A 12,258-nucleotide genomic window follows, 5' to 3' on the forward strand; every position below is an offset into this window, starting at 1 on the left:
AGAAAAACTGCTGAACACCAGGAAGGTAACACTGCTTGAGGGCTCTGTCAAAATGTGAAAAATGCAACACTGTTAACAGAGCGAGAGCTTCCAGTTTGGCTCATTCTTTGACTTAGGTCGAATTTAAAGATTCCTCTCTCCATTTTTTTTTCTTTTTCATCACTATAAGCATCGGTGATAGCTGCTAATCGATTGGCCGTATGTGATATACCTTTGTTCTGTCAGTTTAAGCCACCTCTCGACAAACAACTCAGACTTATTTTTGGATAGCTACTACAAGCAAAACAGAATTGATTGTCTCTCTCCAACAGTGTTTTTTGATCATGTGAATATCTGGTTCCAATTGTTATCCTGGGTGACGTTTTTATTAGACAGCACCTGCTACTACGACCTAATGCAGGGAGGCCCGGTTGAACTTTCCAGAGACGACTGGGAAGCCCTGCGTGTCAGGGGAGTCAAGGTTGGATCCACTAGTGATGAAGGTGGAAATAATTTATACCAGCCTATTACCACACTGGACAGATCCAGTTCCTCCAGAAGGATCTGGGCAACTCCCATGAAGCATTTGTGGTCCATTCGGCCGTAGTCTCCCCAAACTATTACCTGCAAGAACATAAAATACAGGTTCAGCATTGTCCCCAAACCCACACTTACAAATTCACTCCTGCTGTTACGTGTAGCATACGGAAAATGTTACTCTTAAGGATGAATGACTGCTCCCTCTTGTGAGAAAATCTAACGGCAGGACAGGAGCGAGAGGCAACAAAAGAGAAATGCCTCATACAGCCAGACATTTTGCAGGTCTGAAACCACAAGCCACAAGGATGTGTTTGCCGGTATTTATAAAATGAAATGCTTAGTGAGTTGGGAATGGGTTTACGCATATTGCTTAAACTTAAGTAAACATGCAAGTGCCTCTCCAAATGATAGCCTAAAATGGGATTAAGAAGCAACTGACCTGAAGGACTTTACCCTGTGGACTTTCATCAAAAACCAGTGTCTGTTGGTACAAAGGATCAAGGGTCTTCCGTGCAATTCTTGTCTTCTTCTTGGCTATACACGCTCCATTTTCCAATAAATACACTTTGACATACGGAGCTGCAAACAGAACATCATGAATTTTATGTTTGGACTTAAAAACTTCTACATTGCACATCTCAGCTGGAGGATAAATGCCTTAAAAGGAAGCTGAGCGGAAAGAAAATGAAATGCGTTATCTTCACTGTATAATCTGAATACAATTATATTCATAAAATAAATGACACAGCCCATAAGAAATCAATTTCATTTTTATAAACATTGAATGCAATGATCTAAGATGTTGCTAACAACAATTACATTTCATGTCTCTCATTTTAAAAACACTTTCTTTTGCCAAGAATTAACTGTCACTGATAGCTACTCTGGAGTCTCCATGTATGTTTGGGGGTCAGAAATATTTCAAAAGAAAATACTTAGATGTTTCATTGAAAGCAATATTTAAAACTAAGTCACTCTGATAACAGACATTAATTTCTCTTTCATCTTCAGCTCCTAAGGAGGTTGTAAAGTACCGTTTTGGAAAAATGTTATCTAAAATAACTGTTGTTACGGTAAGCGGTGGTTGTGGTAGTGATTATAAATCTCAAATACAGATTTCTATAAATACCTAGAACTTCAAAAAATGTCCTTATAAAATGATATCACATTAAATCTCATTCATTATACAAATTATTGACACTGGCACTAACATAACCCGCTGTCTTCTTGAAGCACTGTTGTGTACAGAAGATTCTGGTGTTTGAGTCCGCTAAGCTGTTTGTTCAAAGCACTTTCATTTGTTTTCTATCTCTTGTTTTGATGTGGAACAAACACAAACGACTTCATCTGCATTGACAAAGCCCCTCTGAGATACATGACTTCCCTAAGATACGCAGAAATATTTCTGCAAATGTTCCTTCCAGAATGGATGTTGAGTTGCTGAAAATCATTCCTTGAAAGGTGGCACGCAAAGTAGATGTAAGGTGGTAAGAAGTGGACATTGGTAGCAAGGATATATCCACGCAAGCATTCCTTGTTGAAAAACAAACCTAGCAAATGCAAATGTAGCAACAGCTAATGAGGAGCTCAAAAAATATCCAATCCCCGGTTCATCAACATATTTCATATTCTTGTTTTCTATTCATATATTGTCTATTTTTTTTCCTTACCTGGGGTAGATTTGGAGCCAGGTTTTTGTGTGAGGCCACGGGCTCTAATGACTTCTACTTCTAACTGGCCCTTTTTATCCACCATTCCAATCTGGATGTCACCTGAGAGGGAGAAGTAAGGAGGCGACATTTTAGAGAAGCAGTAAAGACCGGGAGATAGTGTATAAGAGCGAGAAACAGAAGACTAGTCTGCTGCATTAGTGTGCTTGTCACCTCTCTTTCTGATCCTTTTAATTTCTCCATCCTTAAACCAGGACTAAAAGATATACATTCTGATCCATGGAGGCAGGCAAATATGTATTTCTGATCCATGGAGGCAGGCAAATTTGCGGCAACACCACACCTTTAATTTTGCACGGGTGAATTATCTAGAGACTTCGTACCTAGGCCTGCTACCCCAGCGTGCCTGTCACTGGCAATGGTCCCACACTCAGGCAGCCTAAAACTCAAACTCAGAACTTTCTCCAACAAGTACAGGGGTGACATTTTTCCTGTTTTTCTCAATGTTCCCGACCCACTTTTGGTGTGAATAAAATGACGCAGCATGTTAAAATAAGACGCTGCTTTTGCTACTAAATAGTCAAACTTGTTTCCCTGCCTGAGTTCTGACAAATGACATTTTCTGCAGAAAAAGGAAGCTGCTTAGTCCAAGACCAAGCACTGTTCTGATCTAGATCGATAAAATGCAAAGGAAGTCAACAATGGGCCGCTGCTCAAAGCGTTATATCTCTATGGGTTCATATATCATGGAATCGCCTGAGTAGAAATCTAACAGGCCACTTAGAATAAAAAATGCAGAGTATGACATGGGCAGCTACATGACGCCTGTGCAAGTACATGAACTATATGTGCATCCATGAGACACATGAGTATGTATGTTTACATTTGACATGTAAACTCTGATTGTATAAAAAACCACACTCACAAATAGATACTCCTGAACTATAGAATTTCAGGTCTGGATTTAGAAAGACAGCATTTTGAAATTGACTGGGCATGAGATTTTCACGTACTTGCCTAACAGTATATTAAAACAGTGTTTATACCTTGGTACTCGAGGTATGACAGAGCACCAGGAAAGGTTTTTTTATCAGTCAAACTTTGCTTGAATAAGCAGAGCTCTATGTTGCACTAAAAATAAGAGTGCATCTCCATATTGCATACCCAAAACAAAACATGCGACAGGGAACCAGAAGGGGGAGCGATAATACAAACATTTTCAAATCATCACTAGCGAAAGGATACCGCGTAGGTGGTCTTCTGAAAATTGTTTGAAAGCATGATTGAGTGCTTTTTTTGGGGGCCCAAACTTGCGCCTTTAGTAAATAAAGCAGTTCTAAGCAGTGAAAATAAAGGTATTACTCAAGTAATCTGCAGAAAAATATTCAGTCAGAAAGGAAGAATAAAATAAGAGACAGAAGAAACCTAGACCCTTATATTCATACTGATAGAGCCACTTAGATTTTTATTGGGCAAATAATCTCACAAATATCTTCTCTTTCAAAATAATAATAAAAACATGAATTTAACGAGTTTGGTGCTTATTAATGCATTAGTAGCAGTCATTTAGATTCACGCAGCAACCCTCGCCTTCGGGGGGTACTCAAAACATCCTCAAGAAAGTTTGAAACATCCTCATTCTCTTTTGCAATTTTTCTTTCTCTCTCCTTTTCAGAAGTGGCTCAGTAGCCCTTCCTGAAGCTGATTCTCCCAAGACAGCTGTACTGAAGCACTGGCTGTTTATAATTTCCAGCAGGAGAAGTATCAAGCAGGATCAAGGACTCCTCACTTAGCATCTAAGAATTGCTTACATATAAGCAAAAAAAATAAAATCAAACCTTTCCAAAGACACTTACACAGTACTGCACTGCTGCACACACTCACACTCTATTTATAAACAAGATGCAGCTGATGCTACTGTAGAGAAATACAGACTGGTCTGGAACACAGAGAAGGTCACAGATAGCACCAGGCAGCTGCTGTAGAAAAGGATTTTGTCTCTTTCATGACAAACACTGGATTTATCAGCAACTGACTATTGGGCATTGCAAATGTGGGCAGAGGTTTCACATTCTGGGGTTGGAAGTACCAAGCCTGGACAAACACAGCGTTTGGCCAGAAACTGTCTGTCACATCCAATATAATCTGTGGCAAGTAAATATAAACTGAACAGCTGAGATTTTGCAGTGAGCTACAGTTGGAGACACCACAATAATTTTGAGTTGGAAGTAAGTGCAACCCCTATCTTCCAATTGCAAATGAGATTAGCTGACACCTCGAATGGAGCAAATACTGTTTCTCACCCCATTTTGGATGCTAGCACACTAGGAATACCAGTGACTGTGCATAGGACCTCCAGGTTCACAGTGAAGGAAGCCACCTTGTAAAAGTCTTTTTGGTGCTGTAGTCTGGCAGTGTGTGCGTTAGTTAATAGGCTTATTATTCACTTAACAGAAGAGAACATATTCTTCTTACCCATGGCAGGGGTTGCTAGCGTTTGTCGTCCTACTAACTGTGCAGGTCCAAGTCCATCGAGGAAATCACTAAACTGACTGTCAGCGCCCAGCCGTACTCCAGGAAATATTAAGCTGAAGCAAAATAAAAGCTGGTTAAGCATAAGACCGGGATTAATTTCTATTGTCCTACAGTATTTGCCTCAAAAGTACTACTGATACAAGGTAAGCAGCTCAGGATGTGCAACCACAAATTGTTCTGCAGCATCAAGAACGATCTGTCTCCCATGGACCCCAAAGAAGTGGAGTGAAATTCTGCACATGGGCCTAAAGTAGCCTGTAAAACAGTTCTTGCTAAGGAACTCTCCAGAAGAAGTGAAGAGCCTGATAGGTGAATAAACTATGAGTGACCTTGCATGAGAAAACATAAAAAGCCTCATGAAATTTAATAGCCTGTCATTCTTTATTCTTCAGTGCTTGATTTACCATGTAATACTGTTTTATATCTATACATACATTCAAACCCCATCCGCCTTAGTCAGAACAAACAGGGAAAACATGCATACACTAAATTAATCTGATTGCTGCAGCTGTTTAATGAAGCAGTAAACTGGCAGGTAGTACTAGTGTTGATTACAGCCAAACCTAATGCCACTCCCTAGCCAAAATATTCTGGTAGCCACACCTAGATCTACAGTGGGCACCTACCCCTCTTTCAGGACACAAACTGAACTGTAATACATTCGCGCAGAACATATGGAAACATTCAAGGCCAGGTTGGATGGGGCTCTGAGCAACCTGATCTAGTTGAAGATGTCCCTGCTCATTGCAGGGGAGGGCTTGGCCTAGATGAGCTTTAAAGGTGCCTTCCAACCCAAATTTCTATGATTCTATGATATGTGCTTTTCCAAGCTGCTCTCTAGTATTCCAGAATCTCCACTTTCTTTTTAATAGATATGCAGTCTCCAAACAATTATGAGGAATAGAAGAACAGACTTTGAACCAAGTCTAGGTAGCATCTTAACTGGCAGGCCATCCACCAATCTCTGTCTGCTTGTCCCTCAAAAGAAATTCCCTATTAGACTAGAGAAAACAATAACAAAACTTCCTAATAAAAACATCGAGTGTGAAAAGCTTTGATTTCCACAGATCAGGCTTATGTGCTCCAGTCATTCAATTCACACCGAAAACTCTGCAAACCTCATTTAGTTGGATAGAAAAAGCCCAATCCTCTCTTCAAGACTAACTGCTCTTACTATGCCTATATATAAACACATAGATCGCCTGTAACTAAATCTGGCCAGAAAACATCAGCACAGTGCTTTTCATTAGAAACCTCTGATTTACCAAATGGTGAGCTTTTCACAGAAGTTTAATTTCAAGAAATCTTTTTTTTTTTTAAGGTGGTTTCTTTAGATGTAGGAGGAAAAGAACCTCGAGATCCCTAGTTCAACCATCAGCCCACCAGTTACAACATTCATCGAACCTCAAGATGCAGCTTCAAGCTTACCCTTCCCAACAAGACACACGATCGGCTTCTCTCCCCAGTGGCACTACCCATTCACTCTTGCCACTGCTATGAAAAGTTTCTTGCTCATTTCCCTGGCCTTTTTCCCCAAAATGTGCTACATTTTGCTATGGAATAACTAACAACATTGAAAATGTTGACACTCGAGAGCCTTCTCAGTTTTCAGACACCTCTAACTCTACACATAATAATGATGGTCGTGAAGTACACATTCACCTTAATGTGCATTCATTCTAATTCATTAAACTACAATTACGGGTAAAGCAGAAGGAACATAACGAGGTACCTGGGGTACCTACTGTAGGAATACACATTATTAGCTGAGTTATGCATCTGATTGGTCTTATGAAATGAGGGACGAGGCAGGATACTGTCCATAAACTATGTGATCCTGGAAGGAAAGTCAGTATGGTAATGTACACACATGCGAGGAAGGTAAAGTAGTCTGTGCAAGCTTAACATAAGCGTTTCCTAATTGTCATCATTACTCGTCTACATTAATGTCAAGAGCAAACTGCAGGCAAAATACTACTCAAGCAACCAAAGTCGAGCTCTCACTGATTTTGATGGGAATCTCACAGGAGACAGGAAAAAACTAACAAACAGCTTCATTGTTCAAGTGCCGGGGAAGTCGGAATACAAGGTGCTATCAAAAACTGATTCACACTCACACTAGAAATAACATCTCAAGTTAAAGATCACATTTCTAATGTTTGAAAAATGCCCAGAAGAAGGAGGGAGAGCAGGAGAGGCTTTTAGGATCATCTGGGACAGTGCATATACCCTAATAATGTGATGCAGTTGTATAGCCCCCCCTCCACCTTGCAGTTGTGTCCAACTCATGTTCTACAAATAAGCCGGTGATGCACGTGGGGGAAGCAACCAAACAGTAGAAAATTGCTTTATTGGTCATCTTTCTTACAAGAATCTCTGCATTTAACATTCTTCATTCATTGTGATCTAAACTCAGAGCTGCTGTAAACTAACACTATTCTATGAAACTCAAGCAAGTTTGCAGAGCATCTATACATTTGATCTATAGCTAAACCACAAAATCATAGAAAAGCAGAAGAATTTGGAGAAGTTTTCTAGCCACAAAGTACAGCACCACACTGAACAGAGCCCTCTGTCATCCCTTTTTCCTATGGCCTTGTGTCCTGTTTAAGGAGTATTTGTCTTCCTTCACTGCGACAAGATACACTTAACTGTTTCACCTGAGTTTTGTTATCTGCCTCCTTTGACCCATTTTCTTGGGCTTCCCTTCAGAGTCACTGTTAGATGCTGGCGGTGTTCTCACTTCACTGGCCTCGCTGTTTCTTCACTCTTGCCAGGGACTGGAATAGGGATGTGGAGATCAGGGACAGTGCTTAAGGCTAAGGTCAAGTGCAAAATGGGTTTGGAGTCAGGAAATGAATCTGAGGTATATACTGAGGATCAGGAATCAACCAGAAGAGCTGGTAACTCTATCAAACCATTATCGTAGAATCACAGAATGGTTTGGGTTGGAAGGGACCTTAAAGATCATCTAGTTCCAACCCCCCTGCCATGGGCAGGTATACCTTCCACTAGACCAGGTTGCTCAAAGCCCCATCCAACCTGACCCTCAACACTTCTAATGATGGGGCACCCACAACTTCTGGCACCTGTTCCAGTGTCTCACCACTCTCACTGTAAAGAAGTAAGGGTGGTGAGACCATCTGATGATGGAGAAACTGCACCTTTACACAGCTCCTTGCCACCATCATGGCTGCCCCTGGCTCTTTGTTTATTCAAGGTGAAGTAGCAATGTGGTAACACAGTAAGCATATATAAAGATGAAGCCAAAGTCATCCCAATCTCTTATTTTTTCCAGGTCTATAGGGTGGATTTGCCTAGCCCAGGTTTCCCCTTTTGTAAGAAGGCATCTTCTAAGAATTCCCCAATGACCACTGTGCCTTGGCACACACGGTCAATTCCCACTGAGTATTCATGCACACTTTTGTGTCAGATCTGCCTTTGTTCTCCTTTCCTACACAGCAAGTCACTCAGCAGTGAATGAAAACAGCTGCCCCATTCCCCACAGTTGTCTGCCTGATCTCAGCTGATGGGGCAGCTGGACTCTGGGTTTACAATTCTAATGAGACACTTGGACCAACACCAAACTAAACTTTCTTTGTATACAGTATTACTGAACAGAGTTTCATATCACAGGGATTTACACACAACATCTGAAGTTTAACTCTTGAGTTAATCCAAACATAACTCAAAGAAAAAGCACCCCTATGTCTTGTTTTGAATAACATGGTTGGAATATAGTCGTCTTTTGATGAACAAAATGCCTCACTGGATGACAGGGAAAATGTGAAGTCCTCTCTTAACTTTGTTTTCCGAGAAATTTGTGTTATGTGCCTAAAATAGTTCAGTTTTGCAAATGTTTCAAGAGGAAGAATCTGTACACTGAGGTATCCCCTTCAGCCAGAGTTGGGACCTCTCTTCACACCTCAAGTTTTCTTGCAAAGACAAGAAACTTCTCCTACATTACTGATACGTTTCATGCCACTTACTTGCCCTCGGAGCTGTAACTATTTATGCTGCCATCAGTGGATTCCCGACTTGGCTGTCGAACCATACGACTTCTCATCTCTGCTGCCATTCCTGTCTCTGTGCTTCTCTGTATCGTGCTCTTTAGCTTCTTGTTGCCAGCCTCTGAAAGCAGAGAAAAAGAAGCAATAGTTAGAATGACAACTTGGAGCAAAGCCTTTCCTTGCAGTTTCTCCCCAACAACAGTCATCTCGACTTGAGCATTACAATTTAATAATACAAAAAGACTATTCTGATCGAAGAATATACCATATACTCAGTAAGGTGTCTCTAGCCACCCTGTTAGTTAGGTAGGGTGACTAGAAAAGAAGTTACAACTCTCATAGGAAAAAAGGAGGGGAAAAAATCCTTCATACATTCAACAGAAAAATGTTAAGTACTAAAATACTTGGTATCAAAAATATTATAATGTGTTTTCACCCAGCAAAACCTTACTTTTCACTATAGAAATTCTTCAAAGTAAACAATGAGCTTTAGATAACTTCTGATCTCAGCACTTTGTAAGCAGAATTAACTCTTTGGAGAATTCATGTGGAAGATGATGGACTTCACAGAGTCTAGGCTTGCAAATGAACACTGGAGAGTAACATAGATCTTGTGAAATTGTTTAAAGACTTGATCCATTTGGAAAAGCTTCCATCACACGTTCTTTAAAATGCAATTTGAGTTCCATCTGGAAAGTTTCCTGTTACCCTTGAGCAAGGAGAGCTTCCAGTCCTTCACAGAGGTGGTTCTGAGCTCAAGGTGCAACTGCTGATCTACGACGAATTATGCTGTCGTATGGCAGAAATTATGCTTCTAAATGATGATACTTGTTCTCAAAGACCTTTAACTGAAATGCTTCCAGCAAAGTCTCTATGTGATGCCATACTGGGTGTTGACCTCAAATGCAGCAGTGTCGTGTTCATTTTCATTTAGTTCAGCCTATCATTCAATGAGTAACAGTACTTTCTCTTAGGAAGTAGTAGATTTGACAAAAAGTTTCACGTAAGTGCATGCAAAAAACATTCTCCTGCATTTGCCCCTTCATTTCAGTGCCTCCTCATTCACTGTCTGCAAAGTCTCTGCTTCCTTTTCACAGTCTGCCCAGGGGAGCATTTGAAAAAATAAATGTTTCTTCCACCTCCACTTGCTGTGGAGACTGAATTGCTCTGAAAAAATTTTCACTTTCCTGTTTCACATGGATATCATTGATGTTTGAAGCTGACAGGTCTTGATTTCTCTTTGCATAAAAGTTATGGCTGTGGCAGTCCATTGCTCAGGGTGATTAAGCATGTTGTGGAGAACAGCTGGCTCTTGCTTTCTGCATCTGCAGAGGTGGTGGAGGGCAGGGAGAAATCGCACAGGAGAGAGCAGCTCTCCCTCCCCCTGAGTTATCACAGTAACCTCTTTGGAGTTAGCAGAGAGACAGACAACATGATCAAAGCAAAAAAGAAATAATTCATATATTGGCCTAAGAAGAGCCAGCATCGTAGCAAAAGGGGCTGTTCTTTTCCTTTTGAGTCTTCTGGACTGGGGGTTGTTTATCCGTGGCCACCCAGGAGCAGAGAAACAAATGCCTCTGAGTGGAAGAAACCAGCTACTTCCACAGATCGTTTACACCTTTCTGAGGCCAACAGCTCCAAGGTTTTGCTGTGGATCACTGCAACTCATCCAAATTCCTGGTCCCTGGTCAGCTGAAAAAACCCACATTATTCAGTGCTGCTAAAGGTGAGGTAGAGTTGGGTAGACAAGGTACACCAGGCAGACCAGGCTCCACCCTTAAGACAGTGAAGATGGCTGTGGAAGGTATTTAGTGGAATTTCAGTGACTGTATGTAGAAAATCAAATGCTACCTTTCGGACCTGTGCTTTATCTTTAAAAATACGTAGCATGTCAGCATATCAATGCTGAAAGGTAAGCTGAGCATCAAAAATGAATTAAAAGGCAGCCCAGGAAGTATAACCCACACGCAGAGCCCCACACCACACCAGGATCCGCACATGTTCAGTAGCTACGCGTTTGCCACCTATGTTGTTTCGTGCCACTTCCTCTCGCTGGGACCTGTCTGAAAGGGCCTCAGTTTCCATCTGTTCCCACAAAGCGGGTGAGATTATGTGCTTGACTCCCCGCTTCTGTCCCAGAGCAAACCAGATCAGACAGTATGACTGGAAGGACACAATATGGTAGAGCCTGAAATGTGGGCAGCTGGACAGGGCTACCTGTGAGAATTCATGGCCCAGGAGACGTTAGTGATGAGACGCTAAAGGTAGCTACAAGATCATCATGACTTTGGCATAAACGAGAGAAAGAGATGCTGCTCTAGACCACCTAGACAACATGCTGGGTGCTGAAACTCGGGGATTAGAGTCAGGCTGTTAGGAAAGCATAATGAAGAACATATTCACAGAAATACTACCTGTAAAAAATATCCATTGACTAAATTACAGAAATGCATATTTTAGCTTTGAGCCACAGCAGATATTGAAAATAGCAAGGGTTTTGCTTTGAAGGAGTAATTTTATATTACCACGGATAACATCAGTGTTGCTGCTTGAACATAATTCTTTGCTCCACAGATTTTAAATTCACAGATCACGAAGTAGAAATCCTCATGCATGGCCATAAGCAAGTCCACAACCTTTTCTCACTGTGCTGCAAATATCAAATTGTCTTTTTTCGAATACTTTTCAAGTCACTGCTCTCTGTCTTATTGTGCTGGATTCCACTTCTTTTTTTTTCTTGTCAACAATTTTTTTCAGGTTGAAGATTAAAAAAAATTATTTTGCCTCCTCTTGTAACTGCTGCTAATATCCACAGTGTTTCTTGGGAAAACTGGAGACCACCTGCATACTTCATTTTATAACCTCAGTCTTAATATTCTGCAGTACAATCAGAAGTATAATATAAAAGTAACCCAAGACAGAATGGTAAAATACATAAAGAGTTTTATGGCATAAAGGGAATTGCTTTTGCCCATGACTAAGAGCCAAAACACACGTTGCACAGGTTTTGGAAGTTTTAACCTTGGTCAGTTATGCATATCATATTTTTTTCATCCATTTATAGCACAACAAGTAATGAGAACAGTTTATCTTTTTGATATACTCCTGTAAACTTCTCAGCAAAACCTATTTCTGCAAGGGAGGGAGGTGGTTAGCCTCCAGCTGAGATGGGAACTGCTGTTCACTCTAAAGGTCTCCTGGTAATGTGAAGTCACTCTGGGGTACAACTTCCAGCCCTGCCATGACTGCACAATGAAATACAGGATCTGAACAACTACGAGTGTTTCTCTTGCTTTTGATGTTTTTTTTTAAAAAACTTTCATTTTCATCTTGTGTTACTTTTAATCCAGCAGTTCTGCATATATCTTTGGAACGCCATCTTTATACAAAGAGTACAAGTTCATAAAATATTTAAGTTCAATATCTGTGCTATGATATATTGAGAAGATTTTCTGCTCTTGTCTGGATATCTATTGGGAAATGCTTGGTCCTGCTCCTGATTTTTATTAGCTTGATATGTACAA

General features: G+C 40.7%; 1 protein-coding gene across 1 annotated transcript in view; it reads right to left on the bottom strand.

Moving 5' to 3' along the window:
• Positions 1-384: 384 nt before the first annotated feature.
• RIMS1 (regulating synaptic membrane exocytosis 1) overlaps positions 385-12,258 on the bottom strand; it is a 349,852-nt gene continuing 337,978 nt past the window's right edge. Inside the window, exons 23-27 of the mRNA XM_086625267.1 lie at positions 8,714-8,855; positions 4,665-4,777; positions 2,190-2,291; positions 959-1,098; positions 385-603 (exon numbers count right to left, since the gene is read on the bottom strand). Of these exons, the coding sequence (XP_086481393.1) occupies positions 385-603; positions 959-1,098; positions 2,190-2,291; positions 4,665-4,777; positions 8,714-8,855 (716 nt within the window). The remainder of the gene's footprint in view (positions 604-958; positions 1,099-2,189; positions 2,292-4,664; positions 4,778-8,713; positions 8,856-12,258) is intronic.

Source organism: Tauraco erythrolophus, chromosome 2 (assembly GCF_009769465.1).
Source record: "Tauraco erythrolophus isolate bTauEry1 chromosome 2, bTauEry1.pri, whole genome shotgun sequence".
NCBI classification, from domain to species: Eukaryota; Metazoa; Chordata; class Aves; order Musophagiformes; family Musophagidae; genus Tauraco; species Tauraco erythrolophus.